General features: G+C 47.4%; 2 protein-coding genes across 4 annotated transcripts in view; one reads left to right on the top strand and one right to left on the bottom strand.

The window, feature by feature from the left end:
• Nucleotides 1-607: 607 nt before the first annotated feature.
• On the bottom strand, nucleotides 608-4984 carry RITA1 (RBPJ interacting and tubulin associated 1). Of its 3 annotated transcripts, XM_088659671.1 has the most exons (4): nucleotides 4676-4766; nucleotides 3251-3346; nucleotides 2340-2701; nucleotides 608-1155 (listed from the first exon to the last, which is right to left on the bottom strand). In XM_088659671.1, exons 3-4 carry the CDS (start codon nucleotides 2624-2626, stop codon nucleotides 621-623), a joined length of 822 nt encoding a protein of 273 aa, XP_088515797.1. In that variant the 5' UTR covers nucleotides 2627-2701; nucleotides 3251-3346; nucleotides 4676-4766; the 3' UTR covers nucleotides 608-620. The 3 variants fall into 3 exon arrangements, with proteins under 3 accessions (XP_088515797.1, XP_034954400.1, XP_034954397.1); XM_035098509.3 differs by lacking the exon at nucleotides 3251-3346 and having other exon boundaries at nucleotides 2340-2730; nucleotides 4676-4984; XM_035098506.3 differs by lacking the exon at nucleotides 3251-3346 and having other exon boundaries at nucleotides 4676-4984.
• Nucleotides 4985-6223: 1239 nt separating this feature from the next.
• Nucleotides 6224-23723, top strand: part of DDX54 (DEAD-box helicase 54) — a 24286-nt gene continuing 6786 nt past the window's right edge. Inside the window, exons 1-15 of the mRNA XM_035098505.3 lie at nucleotides 6224-6427; nucleotides 6957-7083; nucleotides 7330-7400; nucleotides 8193-8381; nucleotides 10284-10333; nucleotides 11500-11541; nucleotides 13027-13122; nucleotides 14847-14968; nucleotides 16473-16534; nucleotides 17970-18101; nucleotides 19174-19384; nucleotides 19773-19907; nucleotides 21261-21482; nucleotides 21615-21688; nucleotides 21837-22037. Coding sequence (XP_034954396.2) covers nucleotides 6239-6427; nucleotides 6957-7083; nucleotides 7330-7400; nucleotides 8193-8381; nucleotides 10284-10333; nucleotides 11500-11541; nucleotides 13027-13122; nucleotides 14847-14968; nucleotides 16473-16534; nucleotides 17970-18101; nucleotides 19174-19384; nucleotides 19773-19907; nucleotides 21261-21482; nucleotides 21615-21688; nucleotides 21837-22037 — 1923 coding nt within the window. The 5' untranslated portion in view covers nucleotides 6224-6238. The remainder of the gene's footprint in view (nucleotides 6428-6956; nucleotides 7084-7329; nucleotides 7401-8192; nucleotides 8382-10283; nucleotides 10334-11499; nucleotides 11542-13026; nucleotides 13123-14846; nucleotides 14969-16472; nucleotides 16535-17969; nucleotides 18102-19173; nucleotides 19385-19772; nucleotides 19908-21260; nucleotides 21483-21614; nucleotides 21689-21836; nucleotides 22038-23723) is intronic.

The following is a 23723-nucleotide window of genomic DNA, read 5'->3' as shown; positions in this document are numbered from 1 at the left end:
TCATACCCTTTTCACCTCTCCAAGAAGTTCAGCTTTTTATTCCCAGAACAAGTTGGACAGAAACACGGATCTGCCTGAGGTCACCCCAGTAACCAACATGCATGAGGCAGGGATCTGAACCAGTCTCCTTGGCCAACATGGTGTCCTCCAGAAGCTGCTGGACTACAACTCCCATCATCCCCTTTTGATCCATGGCAGGGCCTTTTCAGTGGCACTTCCCCATTTGTAGAATACTCTTCCTGGTGAGGTGTGTCTGTCTTCCTTATTACTAACTTTCAGGAGAAATTTAAGAGCATTCCTGTTTACCCAGGCCAAAAAACACTGTTCCTGTTTTGAACAGTTATACTGCCCTGGGCTCCTTTGGGATTATTCTTATCAGTATATGACTGATATAAGCAGTCATTTACTGTTTTGTTAATATTTTAAATTGTGAACCACCTTGAAACCTACGAATGAAGGACTGTCACAACCACTCTCAGCACCCAACCCATCTCGTGCACCAAAGGAACAGGCAAAGACTGTTATGGCTAGCTAGCCCATGGAACGTGGGCAAAGAGCACTGCCCATTTGGTGGTCATTTTGCATGCAGAACATGTGAAAACAGCAATCTTTTAATTTATTTATTTCCAAGGCGGCCTGGGCTTACATGAGCTTGTAGCTTTTATGACCCTGGCAGATGACAACCCGGACAAATTATTGGAACGTGGTCTAGGCAGAGACCTTGGGGAAGCCCCTGAGCATTGGTGATCCTGCTCCATACTTGTCCTTGGCTTGCTTAGGTAGGCCTGGGAACCCTCAGAAGTTTTATACAGCTGGATAACAGGCTGGCGGGGCGCCCGCCCCAGAAAGTCCCGGGTGTCTGCATCTAAGCGGTTCTCGGGGTGCCCCAAAGCAGAACTTTCTCCTCCACGCCAGGTTCCAAATGCCTCTTTGCCCTGGGTGTCCGGTGTCTCCCGATGGAAGGCTGTCAGCGGCGTGTCCTTCGGACGAGGGGAAAGGACTGGCTGGTCCCTCACAGCAGAAGGCGGAGTCAAAAGCAAAGGGCGGAGCTTAGCCACTTCCCCCTTCATCATCCAGGGAGTCGCCTGCTCCCGACCCCCTGGCTTTGGCCCAAACAGGGTCTCATCGCAGTAGGATGGGGTGTGACTTTTTAGCCTTCATTTAGAGATGAGGGGGGAGAGAAAGAGAGAGAGATGCTTACTGCCAACAGGAGCCACACCTAGAGAAATCATTCTAAGCACCACAAAGTTATTACCATGCATAAAGTGTGGCTGGGGCAACCCAGCCAGATGGGTGGGGTATTAATAGTAGTAGTAGTAGTAGTAGTAGTAGTAGTAGTAGTAGTATAGTGCCCTAAACCCGTAAGTCTCAGGGCGGTTCACAACATAAAATCACAATATAAAAACACAAAATAAATACCGTAATAAAAGAAAAACAAAGAACAAGAATAACCCAATAATCCCTCCCTCCCCAACACATTTTTAAAGAGCATTGGATGTCAATCAGCCAAAGGCCTGGTTTAAAGAGGAACGTTTTTGCCTATCACCTAAAGGTGTATAATGAAGGCGCCAGGGGAACCTCCCAGGGGAGAGCATTCCACAAACGGGGAGCCACTGCAGAAAAGACCCATTCTGGTTTTGCAACCCTCATGGAGGAGGCACACAAACAAGGGCCTCATAAGTCAATATCGGGACAAATCTTAAGATAAATTACTCATTTATTAAATTGGGGGGGGGGGGACGACATCAGGGCATAGTCTTTTTCCCCCTTTTCTTTTTTGCAGTATTGCATGACCTTGAGCCAGCCACAGTCTCTCAGCCTAACCCAGCATTCTTCAACCTTGGTTTTCCAGGTGTTGCTCTACTAACTCCCATTACCCTCAATGGTCAGGGATGATGGGGCGATTGTTACTTATTTATTGCATTTTTATCCCAGGAGCTTTATTGCATTTTTATCCCCACCCACTCCTCATTTAGTTCCCCACAACAACCCTGCCAAGCAGGTTAGGCTGAGACCCTAACTGGCCCAAGATCACACACCTAGTGAGCTTCCTGGCCGAGTGGGGGGATTCGAACCCTGATCTCCCAGGTTCTTGTCTGACACCACTAACTGCTACACCAGTACTGGCACTGACATTCCATCACGGACATCTGGGGGCCCAAGGCTGAAGAAAATAGGCCTGCCCCGCCAATTGTTGGGAGGGTAAAATAAGGGGGCGGACACAACTGTTCTTGTGCCAGGTTGTGCTCCTTGGAGGAAAGGCAGGATATAAATACATTAATAACCTGCTAGGGCAATCTCACTTTTGCTGGCTGTCAGAGCTTCAAAACCTCCCCTACCTGTATTTATTTCCCTTTCTCGGAGTGCTGGTGGGCGGAGCGGCTGTCGAGGGGCTGGTGTCCACCTCCCATTGTGTCGTCTTGGGACTCCACAAAAGGGGTCGCGGAGAACTAGCGTTCTTACACACCCACGGTGGGTCAAACTCTGCTCTGGCGTTCAGTCGTCCTGCAGGGCTGCCGAAAAGCGACTCGTCCACGTAGGAGGCTTTGGCTGTGACCCTGTAGCCTCTCCTCCCACTGCGTTGGAACTGGCAGGGCTGGATCCCCAGCTCAGCAGATGCCTTCATGGATCCGGTTAAGCCACGCAGGGTCAGGCCCTGCCATCCAGGATTGCAGGAGACTTAGAGGCTCATAAGCAAGATCTGAATGAAGCAAGAATTCACAAGGCAGACTGAAAGGGTAGAGCAGAAGTGAGGACACATTTCGCCATCTTGGCATTTCATTTCACTTTTAATTTGTATATCGCCTTTCTATATTACAATACACAAGCGGTTCACAAGCTGAACAAACAAGAAAATTGACAGCAAAGATCTCACCCGTAATAGCAATCTGGACCAATACCAAAAAGAAAGTCACAATAACTTTAAAATAAGCTTATATCAAATAAAGCAATATTCCGATAATCCGTTAGAGTATATTAGTAAATGGTAAAATTAAATATCAGCAAATAGTAATTAAACAGCTTACAACAAATAATTACTAAACTCAATAAAAATGATGGCGAGTCACAATGCATAAAATACCACACGACGTGCAAAACCATGTAAAAGGATCAAATTGAGAAACAAGGACACACAACTTGCAATAAATAAATATCCCTGAACTTCCAGGGGCCGCATGGCAGTGGTGGGCAGGGCCAGAGCCAAAAATGGGTTGGGGCAATGGATGTCAATGTCAATAGGCTAGCTCACCTCTTAATCATCCATCCAGGCAAAAAAGTGGCCTGATCAGAGTTGGAGGACACAGTTTCAACCAGGGCAAATGCAGGATGTGGCCTGGGGAAAGTCCTGAGGGCCAAAATAGAGAGGACTTGTAGGATTTAGACACAAATTACACCTTGCGAGCTAAAAGGCTCCTTAAAAGTCTCGCAAGAGGCAGAAATTTAACAGGCCAGTTCAAATTCAACCCTCCGACTTGATATGAAGAGTTGCTTAGAATGAGTTTTCGGCAGAGATTTGTTGTGCTTATTCTTCTGTACCCCACCTTTCCTCCAAGGAGGTCAAAGTGGTAGAACACAGTTGTGTTCCTCCTGATTAATCCCCACAACCCTATGAGGTAGGTTAGACGGAGAAGACTGTGACCCACCCAGGTTTTGCGGCTGAGCAGGGATTTGAACCCCAGTCTCCCAGGTCCTAGTCTGACACGCTTTAACTACTACACTACACTGAACCTAAGAAGAGCCGGCTGGATCAGGCCGATGGATGGCCATAGCTGCCAAGTTTTCCCTTTTCTCGCGAGGAAGCCTATTCAGCATAAGGGAAAATCCCTTAAAAAAAGGGATAACTTGACAGCTATGTGGATGGCCCATCTAGTCCAGCATCCTGCATCCTGTTCTCACAGCGGCCACAAGTAGATGCCTCTATGGGAAACCCACAAGTGGGATCAACTCATCCTTTCTGGGTTTCATAGCAATTGGTACAGTATTTGGAAGCACTGCTAGTAGCATTGCCCAGTTTCCATCAATAGCCTTCTCTCGTCAAATTTTGTCCAATCCGGTTTTCAGGTGTCTTCTTTATTATTATTATTATTATTATTATTATTAAAGGTTTTCTTGATTTACAGAAATATATGCAATCTCTCTCGTAACATTTTTACAAATCGGTTTCATTTGTTGAGACATTGGGAAGAAAGAGGGGGACGGAAGTAGATGGGGGGGAGATGGGGAGGTCAGGTGACGATGTTTCTATTTTACTTAATATATGTGGGGGTGTCCAATCCTCTTTTAAAGCCATCCAAGTTGGTGACCATCACTGCCTCCTGTGGGAGGGAGTTCCGTAGTTTAACTCTGCACTGCCTGAATAGGGGTTTTCTTTCATCTGCCCTGAATCTTCCAGCAGAAGACTCCCAAGTCACTCACGCTTGGAAGTACGGTATGCTCCGTCAAAATCAAGCGGGGCTTGCTTTCCGAGAAGCAGACATAGGATCGAGCAGTCTAACTGCCCTCTGCTGTCTGCGTTGTTTGGATCTCGCTTCCCTGGGAGACGCAAGTATCACAGCCCGCTCTGAATGCAAAATGCAGTTGCGGAAGACGAAGCAGCAATTTGCATGAAAGAATGCACATTTCTGCAACCGGGCACGAGCCCCGCAAACCTGGTCGCTTCCCCTCCTAGACTTACGGATTTGCAGCTTTCCTCCTCGTTCTGCTTGCCGTTCCTTTCTTCTCCCCGGACCCCAGCACATCAAACAACCAAAGAAATGCCTGAGCAAAGAGGTCAATACGGACCTTTCCTTTCCGGTTCCCATTCGCAGCCAGAAACGCAAACGTAGAGCCCAACCACCGTTGGTGTAGAAATATTATTTCAAAGCACTGCAGCGAGAAACTGCCTTTCATTCCGCCTCAAAATATTGATTCATGTAATCGCCTCTCATCACCAATATGCTTCCTCTCCAGACTCCAGTACTTACGAGTTTCACTTCGGAACCCCAAATGTAAAATGAAAACTGTGGAGACTGTGCCTCCTTGCGGGGGGGGGAGAAGCGGACTGGGCGAAACCATTTTACGGAGGGGACAGGGACTTCCAAGAGGAGAATGAATCGATTGACTCACAATCTAAAGCGGCTTCCGCTTGCTCAAGACACCCACCTCTTTTAGACAGGAAGGAAAAACGTCGCATAAAAATCCCCGGAGAAATGTAGGGCTTTAGAGTTTGATGGGCATGTGTAATTGGACAGGATTTGCCGCCTTCCCCTCCACTTTCTTGTAGCAGTACCATCAGGAGTTCCCAGTTTTTCTCCTGTCTTCTGAAACGTGGAATTTTATTTTTTTTATTTTTAAGTTAACCTGCAATATTAATACATACAGACCAATAGTGCTGAAAGAAGCCTTATAAATGCAATGCTCGCTGGGTTTGGGCTAGGAGGAAATCAGTCTCTACAGATATTGGCCTTGGCTGCAACGTTGGGCAGGATTTTGAGCAGCCTCAGCCTCAGGTCTAAAGTGCAATGCCAACACCTTTCCAGGGCTATCGTGAGCAACCCTCCATTGATTTCTATGAGTACCACCTCTCACTTCCGCAGCGTGAAGTTTGCAGATGAGTAGCCGTCTTAACACTGCAGTCTCAACCATCCGTGTCTACTCAGAAGTAATCCCTAGTGAATTCAGTATGGGCTTACTCATGGGTAAACGGGATTAGGATTTGCAGCCTTGGTCTGTTGCAGAAAAGCAAACAATAAAGTTTTGCGTATCTGATTCATAAAGACCACAGTGGGCATTTAAAGCGCATCTAACGCATATTTAAAGCGCCTGACTTCTCCTAAAGAATTATGGGGACTGTCGTTCGTTAAGGGTGCTGAAATTCTAGCTCCGTGAGGTGAAAACTACAGTTCCCATGCTGGGGGTCATATATGCTTTGATAAAATAAAATAAAATAAAGGAAGGCATGCTCTTTAAATGTGTGCAGGATCTTCCATGTACTTTCAATATACGGTGTGGATCTGCCCTGACACTTTATTATGGCGAAAGCTTTCATGGGCCAGAGCCCATTTCATCAAATTCTTGCGTTTAAAACTAACAAATAAACGCGGCGCTCTAACTTAACCCGGAGGTTCTTCCTCAAGACACGGAATCAGCTGATCTACCCTTTTTATCTCTAAAGAGCCTGACCTCCAAGCCGTGAGTGGCAGAGAAAAGCCAGCCACTCCTGGAGCGCTTGCTATGGAAAAGAGGCGGGGTTTAATGGATGTCCCGCCTCCGATCACCGGGGCCCCGCCCATTCGACGCACGTGGCTCCCTGCCTTCCTGGATCCGGAGTAACTTCTTCGGCCGGGAGGTTGTTTGCGGCGCTTCTCCCATGGCTCCTGCCCAGGCCACGGGGCGGCGGAGGAAAAGGCAGCGGCGGTGCAAGGATCGGGACCTGGACGAGCAGCAGGTAAGCGGGAGAGACCCTCCCTTCACAGGTTCCGGGGCTTTAGGCAAGGATCGGGAGCCTGGGGCCAGTATAGTGGCTAGCAGGCATGGCCAAACTTGGCCCTACAATTCCCATCATCCCTGACCACTGGTCCTGTAAGCTAGGGATGATGGGAGCTGTAGTCCCAAAACAGCTGGAGGGTCAAGTTTGGCCATGCTTGGGCTAGAGTGTCGGACTAAGACCTGGTAGGCCATGGGTTCAAATCCCCACTCAGTCTAGCCTGCCTCGCATGGTTGTTGTGAGGATGAAATAAGGCGAGGCAGAGCCATCCTTTGAGAAGAAGTTGGGACGCGAATGGTAAGAAAATTGCAAAGCAACTCTTTGCCAGAAACAAACAAAACAGCTCTTCAGCCTAACCTACCTCACTGGGTTGTTGTGAGGATAATACAGGGCGGAGAAAACTCTGGGTTATAGCCCACTCGGCGTTGGTTCTTCCTGTTGCTGCTCTGTATTCTAACTCTCTCTCTTTCTTTTTTGGTGTGGTTCAAAGGACTATGAGATGCCGGTTCCAGCTTTTCCGGCATCGGATTGCACTTCTGATGTCGAGCTAGACACCCAGGAAATGGTTCGGGCCCAGAACAAGAAAAAGAAGAAATCAGGGGGCTTTCAGTCCATGGGTGAGTGAGGGAGAGCTTTTTTAATGTTACAAAATCGGCTGTTCTTGTATACTAGCAGGGGCCAGACCAAGGTTTGAGGCGGCGCTCAGCAAAGTGCCCTCCACTCTCCTAGGTGGGTTGGTCTTTTTAAGGTTTTTGTATGGGTCGTGGGTTCTGGATCAGACCCATCTGGTCCAGCGTCCTCCCTGCCCTACGCTCCAGATTTTAAAATAATGGTGAATCTCAGTTAACTGTTTTCTCCCTTAGGTCTGGGCTACCCTGTGTTCAAAGGAATCATGAAGAAAGGGTACAAAATACCGACTCCCATCCAGAGGAAGGTGAGGACCCAGGAAATGCTGTGCTGGATCGGACATCAAGTCTAAGCCAGTCTCTTCATTTTTGCTTTAGAAATATGCTGTTCATGCATTGCAGGGGGTTGGACCAGATGACCCTCAGGGTCACTTCCAACCCTACAATTCTATGATTTTATGAAAGGTCCCCAAAGGTCATCTACTCCCAACCCCCTACAATGCAGGAATGTCAACTAAAGCATCTGTGACAAATGGCTATCCAACCTCTGTTTAAAAACCTTCAATGAAGGAGAGTCCACTTCCCTCCAAGGGAGGCCAATCTGCTGTCAAAACAGCTCTTACTATCAGAAAGTTTTTCCTGATATTTAGGGGCAACCCAGCTAGATGGGTGGGGTATAAATATTATTATTATTATTTAGTTAGAATTTCCTTTATTACAACATGAACTCATTGGTGCAAGTCCTATCCTATGGAGCAGGAGAAAAAAAAGCTTGCTCCGCCTTCCAACTCTACAATATTATGAAATTTTATTCAGATCTCTCTCTCTCTAGGTCTCCTTCCCCTCAGCCCAAAACCTGCAATATGGGGGACAATCAAGTTGTTTTTTCATCATTATCTTCATGACATTTTGCATGTAAACTTGGTTTTGTGTTTCCTAGGCCCCCTCCGAATTTTGCATTGCAGTTAAGGGTTCTGAGGGATGTGAGGAGATTCCTCATCCTCTTGGAGAGCCGCCGTTCGCACAGCCCCTGACTTCAGGTTTGCTGCTGTCGTTCGATTTCCCCTGCCCTCCACTCTTGAATCGGCTTTGTTTTGCAGACCATCCCCGTGATCCTGGACGGCAAGGATGTGGTGGCGATGGCGAGGACGGGCAGCGGAAAGACGGCCTGTTTCCTCATTCCCATGTTTGAGAAGCTGAAGCTGCACAGTGCCAAGACTGGCGCACGGGCTCTTATCCTCTCTCCGACCAGAGAACTTGCCTTGCAGACCCTCAAGTTTACCAAGGAGGTAATCCAAAGATGGGGGGGAGGGATGGCTGGGACTCGAGAGTCTTCAAAGCCTTTTAAGCATTCTGCTTATGGAATAGTTACCTGACTCTTCTTTCTTTGTGACTCCCTGCACATATTACATGTCTTCTGTTTATGAATTTTGAAACAGTTTGATAGTGTTAGATGAATATATTGTCAATATATTATTAGCCTTCGTGTTGCTTGATGTCGTTCAGATGGGACTCAAGAGTGGCAGAAACCGTTTTGGTTGCTTAGAAGCAGGCATCCCCAAACTGCGGCCCTCCAGATGTTTTGGCCTACAACTCCCATGATCCCTAGCTAACAGGACCAGTGGTCAGGGAAGATGGGAATTGTAGTCCAAAACATCTGGAGGGCCAACGTTTGGGGGTGCCTGCTTAGAAGCCTTTGTACTAGCTGCATTTAGGCAATGCTTTACTGCATTCCCCCCACAGTTGCTTACTTGTTAATTCCCACATATAGTTACGAACCAGGCAAAAACATTCCTCTTCTCCCAGGCCTTTGGCTAATTAGCCAGTCTAAGGTCTTTTAAATGGTGGTGTCACAGAAGGGTGTTGGCTACTCCCGAGTAAGCACTCCACACATCCTCTGGATTTTCAGAGTTTTATTGTGCATGCTATATACAGTGGTGAGAAGTCACAAATCATGTCTGCTCTGCATGGGGCAGAAGCCCGCAATGGCATCTCGTGGGCTCTGACCCCCCCCTTTTAAGACTGGGCATCCAAACGCCCCTCTTCCTTGCTCTACGGGTCCTCCGTGGTCCCAAACCAGGCTCCTGAGGTGCCGTTCTACCTTCCAGCCCCTGCTGAAGCTAGCTCCGCCCCTGCTTCCCTGCTCCCAGCCTGGAGCTGAGCCTCCAGGACTCTGCAGAGCCCTGGACCCTTCTTTACCACTTCCTGTTCCTGGTTTTCCCTCCCAGACTTGCTGCTCTCGCTGCTGCTCTCCCAGCTGGAAGAAGTAAGCAGAGTGGGCTGCTCTCTGCAAGCCCTCTCTCTCTTACAGGTGGTTTTGGGGGTTGTTGTTTTTGGTTGTTACTATGCTATTTATTTTTGCGTTTTTATATTGTTAACTGCCCTGGGATCCTCGGATGAAGAGTGGTGTAGAAATTTAATAAATAATAAAAATACTAATGTAAAATGAATGTTCATATCCATGTTGTTTCCCAGGAAAAAAAATCTGCTTGCAACCCTGTTCGCTTGGGAAATTGTAGGAGTTTTTTCGAGTTGCAGTTTCATTAAAAAAAAAATGGAGCCGTTATTCCAGTCTTTGTGGGGTTTTTTTTTTTGTAAATAATTTTTATTAGGTTTTCCAATTAAACAACATCAAATCACATTGAAATTATTCCCAATTACACTTTATATCACAAATCCAAATTAATTATACAATTCCAATTAAAGGAAACATTCCAATTATGCCTAATTATACTAAATTTTTAAATTATACTAAATTTGACTGCAGTCTTTGTTGTTTAAAACTCTAGCACTACATGGCGGTATATTAACCGAAAAGCCGCAGTTCTATAACTCATCAGGTGCTGCAGTGCAAAAGGGTTAGAAGACAGGGGAGAAGTTCATGCAGTAGAACCAGCAAAATGAATGCTATAAGCCTGATGTCTGGATGCAGCCGGTGAAGCCCTCTGAGGCTGCAGAGATCTATGGACAATGTGCAATTGACCAGAGGAACATACCGCCACAGGATTTTGTTGCGAGTTTAGCAGGATTCCTCAGAGGGCTTGGGGTCAAGCGAAAGTGGGCCTGTTCAAGTATTAGGCTCATCAAGTCCCTGGCTTTCTTTTGGTTATTAGAGAGCTGGGAGGATATCTTGGGACGAAATGCAAGATTTTGACTGGGTTTTTAAAAACTCTTTTCCCCTCCCACTACAGCTTGGCCGATACACAGGCCTGAAAACAGCCCTGATCCTTGGAGGAGACAAGTAAGTTTGACATTAAAAACACACACACAAAGATTTTTGACCTGCCCCATGTTTAAGCCTCGCAGGCAGTCACGTTGTTGAAGAACCAAGGCCACATTCACAACATATGTTTGAAGCGCTATAATGCCACTTGAAACATTCACGGCTTCCCCCGAGGAATCCTGGGAACTGTAGTTCATTATGGGTGCTGAGTAGTTAAGAGGTCCCCTATTCCCTTACACAGAACTACAGTCCCCAGAGTAGAAGGATTGATTGTTAAACCATTGTGGGAATTGTAGCTCTGGGAAGGGGAATAAGAGTTTCCTAATGACACTCAGAGGGGATGTGGGGGGTGCTGTGGTCTAAACCACTGAGCCTAGGGCTTGCCGATCAGAAGGTCGGCGGTTTGAATCCCCACGACGGGGTGATCTCCCATTGTTCGGTCCCAGCTCCTGCCCACCTAGCAGTTCAAAAGCACGTCAAAGTGCAAGTAGATAAATAGGTACCACTCTGGTGGGAAGGTAAACAGTGTTTCCGTGCGCTGCTCTGGTTCACCAGAAGCGGCTTAGTCATGCTGGCCACATGACCCGGAAACTGTCTGCGGTCAAACGCCAGCTCCCTCGGCCTATAGAGCAAGCTGAGCGCCCCAAGCCCAGATTCGTTCGTGACTGGACCTAACGGTCAGGGGTCCCTTTACCTTTACTGACACTCAGCCTGAGCAAACTACAACTCCCAGAATCCTTGGAGGGAGGGAAGTAATGACTGTTTAAAGTAGTATCATATGCTTTAAACATATGGCGTGACTGTGGCCTTGTGGTCCATCTGATTCAGCATTGTAACTCATCCCCCTGCCTCTCCAGGGAGTGAGCCTTCCGTAAAGTTGATTGCTGACTAGGAAATCTAAATAAATAAAAATTAATATCCAGTGTTGATGCTTAAAAGTGCCGTTGCAGCAATACATTTTGTTTCTGAAGTTGTGGACCATATGGTGTTAAGTAGGCAAGCCATTGTCCTTTCTAACATATTGCTATATGTAATAAAAAAATATTTATTTATTTTTTTTAAAAAAGATGTGACGTAAGATCTCAGTGTGGCAGCCAAGGTTAGGCACAAAAGGGGGGTGGCACAGGGAGGTTTTCCTGCTTTCTCTAAAACTAAATTTGCCATCCGCCTCTCCTTTCTTTCAGGATGGAAGACCAGTTTGCAGCTCTGCATGAAAACCCTGATATGTAAGTCCAGTGCTTTTTTTTCTGGGGAGATGCAGGGGCACACATACCCCTAAACATTTTGTGAATCTTCGTACTTTTGTCCATTCACTGAATTTATTTTTCCCGATTTGAACTATAAAATGGTGATTTTTCTGGAGTCAAAATGAGAGTACACCCCTAAACATTTTTTAAAGGAAAAAAAGCATTGTGTAAGTCTAATATCTTGGGCTGGTGACTAGGAAACAAGGGGCTTGTTTTGACAGGCCTCCTGAGTGCCCCTTTCATTCATCCTGATGCCTCTCCCATAACAAGGTTTTGTATCAGCCCATTTCGATCTGCCGGGCAGGCACAGGTACAATGCAGTATTTTTTTGAACTTGTAACCAAACCCTGCAGAATTCCCTTCTTATCGACATTGTGCAGGCACATTTGCTCTTACACGCTGTTACACCCAATCATAGTCTGCCAAAGCGCCAGAAAAAAAACAGCACAGAAAGGTTAACAACAACAACAAAGGATCCGGGTTTTAACAGTGGAGACAAGCTGTAGCGGAGACAAGCTGTAGGAGGAGCAGGAGAACAAATGGGGCAACAACAACAGCGCGAATGGGCCGATGGGGCGCGTGCCAGCAGGGAGGGCTCTGCGTGTCACGTTTGACACGCGTGTCATAGGTTCGCTATCACTGCACTAGGACCTGGGAGATCAGGGTTCAAATCCCCTCTCAGTCTTGAGCCTTGCTGGGCGACCGTGGAGTCAGTCACAGGCTCTTAACCCTGCCTCACAGGGTCATTATAGGGCTTAACTGAGGAGGGGGGTGACTCATTTACAGGTGAAATTCGGAAAATTAGAATATTGTCGAAAGTGCATTTATTTCAGTAATGCAACTTATTATTTTTTATTTTAATTTTTGCAAATGCTTTCTTTTGGAAATTCCACAGTAATAAAACAAATAGTTACTATAATACAAAAATAAACATCGCTATTCCATTTCATTAATTGCATTCCATTTATAATTGACCCGCCTAACGACAAATAATTACAATTACAACAAATAAAGGCTTGACACATCTTGCTTTGCATGTCATGCATCTATCTCATATATTGGTTTCACCTTTTAAGTTGCGTTACTGAAATAAATGCACTTTTCGACAATATTCTAATTTTCCGAGTTTCACCTGTACTCCTTGGAGAAAAAGGCAGACTATAAATTCAGTAAATGAGCTCTTCTGCTGACCTGCTTAAGCAAGCTGGTGGGGCCAGCCGGATTCAGATGTCGGCACCCAGAGACCTCCACGTGGTCGCCATTCGACCCGCGCCAGTAGCAAAACGCGCCTGGCTAATTTCTAACACTGACGTGCATCCTGAACTTGTGCAGTCAAGGCACGCTGATAACTTCAGTGAGAGCTGGCCCTTTGTGGCTCAGTGGATCCCTCACAGGTAGGCAGCTGACGGCTGTGCCCTCCCCTTGCCCCAAGCAACCACTGTGTCCTTTGCTTGCCTCCCGCAGAATTATTGCAACTCCTGGCCGACTGATGCATGTGGCCATGGAGATGAAGCTCAAGCTGCAGAGTGTGGAATATGTGGTCTTTGACGAAGCAGACAGGTGAGTTCCTGGCCACTTGGGGGAGGGCCTATTTTTCCGGGCAGGCGATCAGGCCACAGCATTTGGAAACAGGAATGTAGGAAGCCAGCTTCTGCTGAGACAGGCCTTCGATCCATCTAGGTCAATATCGTCTACTCTGATTGGCAGTGGCTGTCCAGGATTTAGGACAGGAAACGTTTCCCAGTTTTACCCGGAGATGCCATTGGGCACAGAACTAAGGATCCTCTGCATGCAAGGCAGATGCTCTAACCACTGAACTTCCCTTATACTGAGTCAGCCTCCTGGTCCATCTAGCTCAGGGGTCCCCAGACTACGGTCCGCGGGCCAGATGCGGCCCAATTGGCCTCCCAATCCGGCCCGCGACGACCCCCACCGCCCGCTGCCGCCGCCTGCTCTAACGGCACGCAGCGCGGTCGGCGCAATTCCAGATCGGGGGGAAATCGCCGAAAATCGTTTGTGCGCATGCGTATGGGCCTCTCCCGACCCAGAAGAGGTCATTTCCGGTGCAATTCCGGGTCAGGGGAGGCCCATACGCATGCGCACAAACGATTTTCGGTGATTTTTTCCGACCTGGAAGCGCGCCACCGCGACAGTAAGTGTGTGCGTGCACTCCCCCGCCCTCCGGCCTGCCGCGCGATCGACGCGGCGGGCACTGGCCCAAAGCCGGGTAAGTCTGGGGGGCCCTGATCTAGCTCAATATTGTCCACAGTGATAGGCAGCAACTCTCCTGGATTTGTAGAGTTGGAAGGGACCACGAGGGTCATCTAGCCCAACCCCTTGCAAACTTTTTGCCCAACGTGGGGCTCGAACTTACAGCCCTGAGATCAAGAGTCTCACACTCTACTGACTGAGCTATTAAGAATATCGGAGCAGGGTTTCTGCTAGTCCTGCCTAGAGATGCTGGGGATTGAACCTGGGACCTTCTGCATGCAAAGCAGATATCCTGCCTCTGATCTATATTGCTTGGTTCTTCCATTTAGGGAAGAGGAGCCTAGTGACAGCCGTGTTTCTGTGGGCAGTTTTGGCTTTTCAGTTTTCTTGGTGGTGTGTGTACCCCCTGTGTGGAAAAGGAATTTTTGAGCCAAAATAATTCAGATTCCAAGATTAGCTGGCTGGGGTTTATGGGAGTTGTAGTCCAAAATATCTGGAGAGTTGATGAAGGCTACCCTTTAAAACTATATAGGTTTTCTTTCTAATGAAGTGCCCTTTGTCCTCGTGAGATGTATGTGTTGCCGTCAAATTCCTTCCGTAGTGTGTGGCTTTTTAAAAATGAAACTTCGGTTTGCAAGATATTCTTATAGCTTCTCATCCCAACCCTGTCCCTGTTCTTCAACCATCTTTGTATAGGAAATCAACAACTTTTTCCAGAGTGGCGCCACACCCCCCCCAAAAAAAATCTGTCTTAATGTTGCTGTAAACTGCCCTAGTGTTTTGTGAGAGGAAGATGTAGAAATACTTTGATCAATAAATACATAGCAAACAATTTCCCAAAATATATAACAGAAGAACACTTTGTTTTTTTAAAAAAAGGATTCTCAATGGGTGCTCTGAAGTACTACAGTTCTGGGGAGGGGTCTGTACCATGTGTATCTGGAGGGCTGTACCACGTCTGTAGCCAGGCATTTGCTTGCTATATTTTTTCAGATCCTCTGCCCTACAGCTTGTTCTTCTCCTGTTTGCTTTAAGTGTCTCTTCAAAATGCTTTTTCCCCCTTACCTTGCCAGGCTCTTTGAGATGGGCTTTGCAGAGCAGCTGCAGGAGATCATCTCGAGGCTGCCCGAGAACCGCCAGACCGTTCTCTTCTCTGCCACCCTGCCAAAACTTCTCGTGGAGTTTGCTCGAGCCGGTAAGGAGACGGACCTGGTCTCAGGTGCTGTCTTTGCGTACCGGAAGGCCCAATCTCACAGTTCCCCGGAAAGAGGGATTGACTGTGAAACCACTCTGGGAACCATAGCTCTGTGACGGGAATGGGGGAGGTCTCTTAGCACCCTTAGCAAACGGCTTTTCCTGGGATTCATGACTGTTTTTAGTGGTCGGAGAATCCTTTTAAATATATTCTCCAGTCCCATTGATCTAGATTGCTGAGAGCATCTGGGAAATATCTTTATCCTCATTCCAGAGTGAGATGAAGCCAGGGTGGATAAAAATCAATTTAAATAATAATAACAATAATAAAAATCAATTCTTTTTTCTTTAAATCAGATTTTTTTCTTTAAATCAGATTTTTTTTAAAAAAAACAGAAAGATAGTTTTCTGTTTAAGTTACATTATTGTTTAAATTGTTATTAAGGAAATGATTATTTTTCTTCTTCCAATAAAGTACAGCAGAAAAGTTATCCAAATCTAAACAGTTAACTTATTAAACCTCACAATAATTTCATAATTATTGGTCTATGTATTTCTAATAGTATAACCAAATCAGTCATTTTTTATATAACTGTAAAAACTACTCTGAAAATTTATTATTCCAAAAATGAAACCTTTGTCTGGTTGTAAATACAGTGGTGCCTTGACTTACGAATTTAATTCGTTCCGTAACTCGAAGAATTCGCAAGTCAAAAAATGCCATTGGAAACACGATTTCCCATAGGAATGCATTGGAAACAGGAAAATTCGTAAGTCGAAGCAACCCTATCTAAAAATTCGTAAGTCGAAAAATCCCTATCTAAAACTGCCACGGTTTTTTTCCGGATGTCGAGACATTCGTAAGCGAGCGGCCATTACCCCCATTCGTAAGTCGAAAAATTCGGTTGTCAAGACGTTCGTAAGTCAGGGTAAGGGGGCCCCTGACCATCAGGTCCAGTCGTGTCCGACTCTGGGGTTGCGGCGCTCATCTCGCTCTATAGGCCGAGGGAGCCGCCGTTTGTCCGCAGACAGCTTCCGGGTCATGTGGCCAGCATGACAAAGCTGCTTCTGGCGAACCAGAGCAGCACTCGGAAACGCCGTTTACCTTCCCGCCGGAGCGGTCCCTATTTATCTACTTGCACTTTGATGTGCTTTCGAACTGCTAGGTGGGCAGGAGCTGGGACCGAGCAACGGGAGCTCACCCCGTTGCAGGGATTCGAACCGCCGACCTTCTGATTGGCAAGCCCTAGACTCTGTGGTTTAACCCACAGCGCCACCTGGGTCCCTGAAGTCAAGGTACCACTGTATTAAGATTATACCAGCAAGAATGAGTCTTTCTGTAAAAAAAAAAAAGAAGAAGAAGAAGATTTAAATCAAGTCTTGCAGACTAGTGATTTAAATCGATTTGATTTAAATCAAAACCACCCTGCTGAGAGCATCTGGAAAATCCAGAGCGAGATGTAGCATCATATTCCCTCTCCTCTGCCCAAACTTCCTTTCTACAGGTCTTACAGAGCCTGTGTTGATCCGATTGGATGTGGAATCCAAGCTGAGCGAGCAGCTCAAGGTAACCAGGAAGCAGGGATATCTTGGAAGGGGCGGTTTGGGGAAGGGGGGGAGTTTGGCATTGGGATCTGCTGAATTTGGAGAGCGGGGCACATGTGTTCATTCGTGTGGCTTCCCTGTTGCTGCTCCTCTAGTCTGTTTGAGCCAAATTGGTGGTTCTGCTAACTCAGGGGTGGGGAAACCTCTGGCCCAGTGACCAACTGCGGCCCTTGAGAGCTCTCTTGGGTATTTTTTGCTTGGCTGGAGTGTGCCCTTAATATTGCTCCTCCCTTGCCTGAATGGAGGATGGAGAGGAAGGTATAGTTTTGTGCGTCTGCCCCCAGTACCAATGGGCAGAGACTTCCAAAAATGCAGGCTTTGCCGTACTGACGGATCCTTATTATTTTGGGCAGCTTGAACATTGTTTGGCACTTGTAAAACAAACACCAGTTTTCATCCTTGGGTTCGGGGTTCGGGGTTTGCGTGTGTGTGTTTGTGTGTGTAGGGAACAAATGAGAAGACAGGTTTTTAAATGGTGGCTTTAAACAACAGTGGAGGTCTGAATAAAGCAGGGGTGGAGGAGCACAGAAGATATACAGTGGTACCTCAGTTTAAGTACACAATTGGTTCCGGAAGTCTGTACTTAACCTGAAGCGAACTTTCCCATTGAAAGTACAGTGGTACCTCGACTTACGAAGGCGATCCGTTCCGCGGCGCTCTTCGTAAGTCGGGAACTTCGGAAGTCGAAGCATCCATTTTGCGCAGATTGCGATTTTGTGCTTTGCGCATGCGCAGATCTCACACGCAGCGAAAATACTTCCGGGTAAGCGGATTCCGGAAGTCGAAACCTTCGGAGGTCGAGGCACTCGTAAGTCGAGGTACCACTGTAATGGAAAGTGGATTAATCCGTTCCAGACAGTCCGGCGGAGTAGTTAACCTGAAGCAAACTTTCCCATTGAAAGTAATGGAAAGTGGATTAATCCGTTCCAGATGGGTCCGCGGAGTACTTAAACTGAAAGTACTCAAACCAAAGTGTACTTAAACCGAGGTATGACTGTACAGGGGCTTGAATTAGCTGTGAGGAGATGGTGGGTTTTGGGGAAATGTAATGGGGCAGGGTGGAGGGGCTGGCAAGCAGTGGGTAAGTGGGGGTTGGTGAGCAGGTGCAACAGGGGTGTGGGTGTGGGTGGGTGTGTATCTATATCCTAAGCTGCAAGGAGGCATAAAAAGCTGCCTTACACCAGATTAGGTTGACTTTGAGTGAGTTTCGGTGAGTTCTGGCTGGGGGAAAAAAGCCCCTGGTTCAGCCAATCTGTCATCCTCCAGTTCTCAAAAATGTCTTATTTGGTGGAGGGTGTAAGATAGGCGAAGACTGGGCTAGGCCCTTCCAAGCTGGGAGAAAACTCAGCAGGCACCGACACTGATAATTAAACACCTAACCCATCCCATCCTCACAGCTTTCTTTCTATCACGTGCGTGCTGATGACAAGCCAGCCCTCCTGTTGTACTTGCTGAGGACGGTCGTAAGACCGCAGGACCAGACGATTGTCTTTGTGGCCACGAAACATCATACAGAATACCTGAAAGAGGTATGCAGCTTTTTGAGCTTGGGTGGGTTAGGGTTAGGCCATTCACATGGCGATTCACACAATTGTTGCTGCTGTCAGCAAGATCCTTACTAATGATTTCAGATCGGTAGGCATATTATCCTCTATTAAACAGGACTGACATGGGGCTGAGTCTCCACATAACCCCAGTCATATTTGATGGTTATGTTTTTAAGGTTTCCTTTAAAAAGTTGGATTGTCTACACTGGACAAGAATGGCTTGTTGTTGTTGTCGTCGTCATGTCTCACCTTTTTCCCAGACTCAAGGCGGCTTACAGATAAAAAAGAAACAAGTCAAAACTTAGGGGGAAAAGTCATTGAAAAGTTATTAAACACTAATAAAATTAAAACTATCTGGACACAATAGGCCCACAACTTACACACATGCACTTTAGGCACCTGGCAAAAAAAGGGGGGGGGGAGAATAGAAAAGGAATGGGGTTTCAGGAAAAATGACTTTGGCAATCGTCGCCCATCATTGAAACCAAGGTGTTTTGACTACACACGATTTTGGCTTTAGGCGCAATCCCCAGTACATAGCCCCCGCCTAAGTTGTAGGCTTATTGTATGTACAGTGGTACCCCGCAAGACGAATGCCTCGTGCAACGAAAAACTCGCAAGACGAAAGCGTTTTGCGTTGCGCAAGGCATCTCGCAAGACAAAGTTTCCTATGGCCGCGCTTCGCAAGACGAATAGGAACGCATTAATTAAATGGGTAGACCGGGTAAATGGTAAACCGTGCTTCACAAGATGAAAATTTCACTATACGAAGTGACTCACAGAATGAATTAATTTCATATTGCAAGGTACCACTGTACATGCAAAATATCTATTAAAAACACAGAATCACGGCAGCAAAATGAATTTTCTTCGAAACGATGAGGACTAGAAACTTGCTGGGTTTTTAAAGAAAAGGGTGGAGAAGTTCTAAAGGTCCATTCCCAATTCAGTCCTGTCCTGTACCCCATGGACACCTGGGGAACTTGAGTGATACTTTTGATTTCTCCTCACTTGCCGACCTTCAGTTTGCTTCCTCTCACTGATGCTCCTGCAGCTGTTGACAGCCCAGGGTGTGAACTGCACGCATGTCTACAGCTCCCTGGACCAGACAGCGCGGAAGATCAATGTGGGCAAGTTTATCCACGGCAAATGCTCGGTGCTGATCGTCACCGACTTGGCTGCCCGGGGCATCGACATCCCTCTCCTGGACAATGTGGTCAACTACAGCTTCCCAGCCAAGGCCAAGCTCTTCCTGCACCGTGTCGGTGAGTTCTTGAGGTCCGGCACCTTGCGCAGCTTAACTTGTGAAAGCCGCCTTAAGTCGGCTCTGACTTCTGGTTCATCTAGGCCAGGATCTTAAGAGCCTGGGTGCAGAGGAGGAACAGCAGCTTGGATAGCAAAGCATACACCTTGCATGGCCTTTTATGAGTGCCCCCCCCATTGGCTACTGTCAACCAGGAACTGGAAGCATTTGTCAAATTGCATAGGGACTGGGACCCTTTGACTGCAACACATGTGGCTCTATAGCTATTCAGCTTTGCCCAAATGGTCACTCTTTTTTACAGCACTGGTCGGAGATACAAGCTTAAAAGACAGATTAAACAAACCTTTTGTGCCATCCAACATTTCTCTTCTCTGTTTTGTTCTCTCCAGGCAGAGTGGCCCGAGCGGGGAGAAGTGGTACAGCTTACTCCCTGGTAGCGCCGGATGAGACCCCCTATGTTTTTGACTTGCACCTCTTCCTAGGCCGGCCCCTCGTCCTTGCCAACCCTCACGAGAAGCCTACAGGTAGGTCTGCCCTCGTTAGATGGCAATAATTAGCAGGCGTGCCCTCGGGAATTGATTTTTCTTTATTGCAAGTATAATAGAGTGGTCAAAGAAGGTTGCTGCCGCAACTGCTTACAGGGCTATCATCCAATACGGTGCATGTTTTATTCTGTTACATTTTGCAAATTTATAAATCTCTTTACTGCCTGGGGCCATCAAAGCAGTATACAACAGTTAAAAGGAGACCCAATGCAAATTCTCCGAACAACTGAAAGCGCTTCTACAAATTCTAAAAACAGTAGAAGCATCCTTACAGCTGTGCAATTAATATTTCATAAATGACTAGGTCACATTCTTTTTAAAAAGTCTTCAGTAGACTCCTCAATATCGTGATGTTGGGGCGCCTTCTTGATTTCTGTGGGAAGCTCATTCCAGAGGGCTGGAGCTGCAACACTAAAAGCCTGGTTTCCAGCACAAACTGAGCACACCACTGGGGCATACGGTACTCTCAGCAGTGTCCCAACTAAGGAAAGCAGTTCCTGGGCATAGATATATGGGGCGAGGTGGTCTCTTAGATAACCTAGTCCCAAGGTTACAAAAGCCTGCTGGATCACGTCAGTGGCCCATCTAGTCCAGAATCCTATTCTCACAGTGGCCACCCAGATGCCTGGGGAAAATCCTGCAAGCAGCAGGACCTGAATCCAAGAGCGCTTTCCCTGCCTGCTGTTTCAGCAACTGCTATTCAGAAGCATTGCTGCCCTTGACCGTGGAGGGGGGAGAGCATAGCCTTCGTGGTTAGTAGCCATCATCAAAAGTCCTCTCCTCCACAAATTTGTCTAATGCTCTTTCAAAGCCATCCAGGTTGGTGGTCATCATTTTGGGAGAGAGTTTTAGCCTTGCAGGAAGAAGTTTACCTGTCTTTTACCTGTCCTGAATCTTCCAACATTTGTTGCAAGTCTGAGTTTCTAGTATTATGAAAGTGGGAGAGAACCTTTTCCTCTCCAAAGCCTTGTCTGGAACTAACACAACCGGAACTGGTCTTGCCACTTTCTCCTCTCCCCTCCCAATTTTATACCCTATTTTTCTCCTTTACGACTCCTGCACTTGATGAACAACCTTATTATACCCTTGCATTACATTTTTGGTTACATGCTACACGAAAACAGCAGGATGTATGCATAAAATTTTGTGGTGGTAAAAAAAAAAAGTTTCCCTCCCCCTCCCCTCCAGTGATATCAATACTTGCGGAAATGGTATTCCACAGCTGTGGCACCACCACCAAGAAGGCCCTTCTATGGTAGCCACCCATTGCTCTGTCAGGGGCCCTGAAACAGCTCCCTGACTGCTTCTCTTTCTCTCCCCTCCCCCTTTCAGACACAGACGGCATCTTTGGCCGTGTCCCCCAGAGCATCATCGACGATGAAGAGAGCCTGCTTCAGACAGACCATGAGCGCTCGCTGGAACTGCAGAGCCTCCGGCGAGTCTCTGACAATGCCCAGAAGCAGTACCTGAAGTCGCGGCCTGCTCCGTCGCCCGAGTCCATCAAGAGGGTCAAGGAAATGGACTTCAGCCTGCTGGGCATCCACCCCTTGTTCAGTGAGTGGCTTATTAAAAATAATAATTTTATTATTCATACCCTGCCCATCTGGCTGAGTTGCCCCGTTCCTAGTCTTCTGCTGCTCAACCACACGGGGGTAACCTCTCCCTCCCTGCTTTGTGTCCCGGAAGGTCTTCGCTTTGAGGGGGAAGAGATGGAGCGGCTGAAATTCGTGGACAGCATCAAAAGTTACCGTTCCAAGGCGGTGAGTGTCTCGAGCGACCCCTAGCAGCAGACCATGTGCCTCTTGGCATTAAGGGAGCCCTGGCACCTGCCCGGGCGCCAGGCCAGGGTTCGTTTCTGCTTTGCCCTGACGAACGTCGCCACCCCCCCTTCCCTACTGCTGTTTCTAGACCATCTTCGAAATCAACGCCACCAACAAGACTCTGGCCTGCGACGTCATGCGGGCCAAACGTAACCGGGACCGCCAGCTCATTGACCGGCACCAGCGGAAGCAGCAGGAGAGGCTCTCCTTGGCGGCGGAGAAGGTTCAACGTCTTGCTGCGCCGGCGACCACAGAGCAAGACCCAGAGGAAGAGGAGGAACACATTCAGGTAGGGATGCGGTCGGGGCTGGTGGGCTTCCTCTCTGCTTCAGGACAGACTTTTCACTGGGGAACCATAGCTGCCAAGTCTCCCGTATTCCCCGGGAAATCCCCGTTTTTCCAGCTGTTCCTAGCTGCAAAAACGGATTTTTTTTGTTTTTCCCCGGTTTATTCTGGCGCGGCGGCCATTTTGAAACTGGGTGGAGCATGCTCAGAAGTGACTTTTGATGCTGCTCTGCCCAGTTCCAAAATGGCTGCAGTGCGACTTCTGGCTGCAGTGCGACTTTTGGAACTGGGCAAAGCAGCATCAAAAGTCACTTCTGAGCATGCTCCACCCAGTTCCAAAATGGCGGCAGCGCTACTTCCGGTCTGCTACTTCCGGCCCGGTCCCTTATTTCTCGGACAGCAACTTGGCAGGTATGTGGGGAACCCGTATCCTTGCAATGCTCCTTGCAATGCGCCGGAGTGTGGCTGCCCTTGGACGCCTGTTCTGGAGGGTCCAACTGGAGCACAACGCTGGACTACTGGTGTGGAGAGACATATTGCCAGCACATGACTGGCACCCCAAAATCTGCACTGGCTGCCCATAAGCTGCTGGGACAGGTTCAGGGTTCCTGCATCCTTTTTCAAGGCCCTTAAAACTCTGGTCCAGGACACCTGAGGGACCTCCATATTCCTTAAATCCATGCCAGATCATGGAGGTCATTGGGGGAGCTGCTGTTAGTGGTCTCCCAAGGCTTGGATGCGTGGGTTATATCCACCAGGATCCGAGCTTGTGGTCAGCAGTATATAAATTTTTGAAATAAATTTGCACAGTAGGAAAAACTGGGTTCCGTAACCTCTGAACCTTAATGCTAATCTGCTGAACATGGTGAGGGTCTGAGAGCTACTTTAAGATAGTGACAGTCCCACCATCATCATCGCCACCACCTCCTCCTCCAGTGGTTGGAAATAAGAGTCTCCCCCAGACGTTGACTTTTGAAAATTATTTTTAAAGGTTTTTATTATTAACACAATTTTAACAGGACAAAACAACCCCTTTCCCACCCCTTAGAGGAGACAAGGGAAGTTTATATTATTATTATTATTATTATTATTATTATTATTATTATTATTTATACCCCTCCCATTTGGCTGGGTTTCCCCAGCCACTCTGGGCGGCTTCCAACCGAATATTAAAAACAGTACAGCATCAAACATTAAAAACTTCCCTAAACAGGGCCGCCTTCAGTTGTCTTCTAAAAGTAAAATAGTTGCTTATTGCCTTGACATCTGCTGGGAGGGCATTCCACAGGGCGGGTGCCGCTACCGAGTAGGCCCTCTGTCTGGTTCCCTGTAACCTCACTTCTTGCAGCAAGGGAACCTCCAGAAGGCCCTCGGTGCTGGATCTCAGTGTCTGGGCTGAATGATGGGGGTGGAGACGCTCCTTCAGGTATACTGAGCTGAGGCCGTTTAGGGCTTTATAGGTCAGTACCAACACTTTGAATTGTGCTCGGAAACGTACTGGGAGTTTATAGTAAAATATTAAAAACATGAAATCCAAAAACATTAATTGGTCAGTACAGCCCATCAAGAAGCATCATGGTTCTAGTCCTCAATGTTCGTAGCAGCTGGAGAGTTTTGTAAGCTGCTGGGAGATGTGTTTGTGTTCCTCTCAAGCGCAGAGGGTGATCTTTGCCTTCTGTGCAGCACACGA

This window comes from Zootoca vivipara, chromosome 16 (assembly GCF_965207765.1).
Source record: "Zootoca vivipara chromosome 16, rZooViv2.hap1.1, whole genome shotgun sequence".
Taxonomy (NCBI): Eukaryota; Metazoa; Chordata; class Lepidosauria; order Squamata; family Lacertidae; genus Zootoca; species Zootoca vivipara.
The sequence above is the reverse complement of the archived record's forward strand: the minus strand, read 5'-3'. Positions and strand labels throughout refer to the sequence as shown.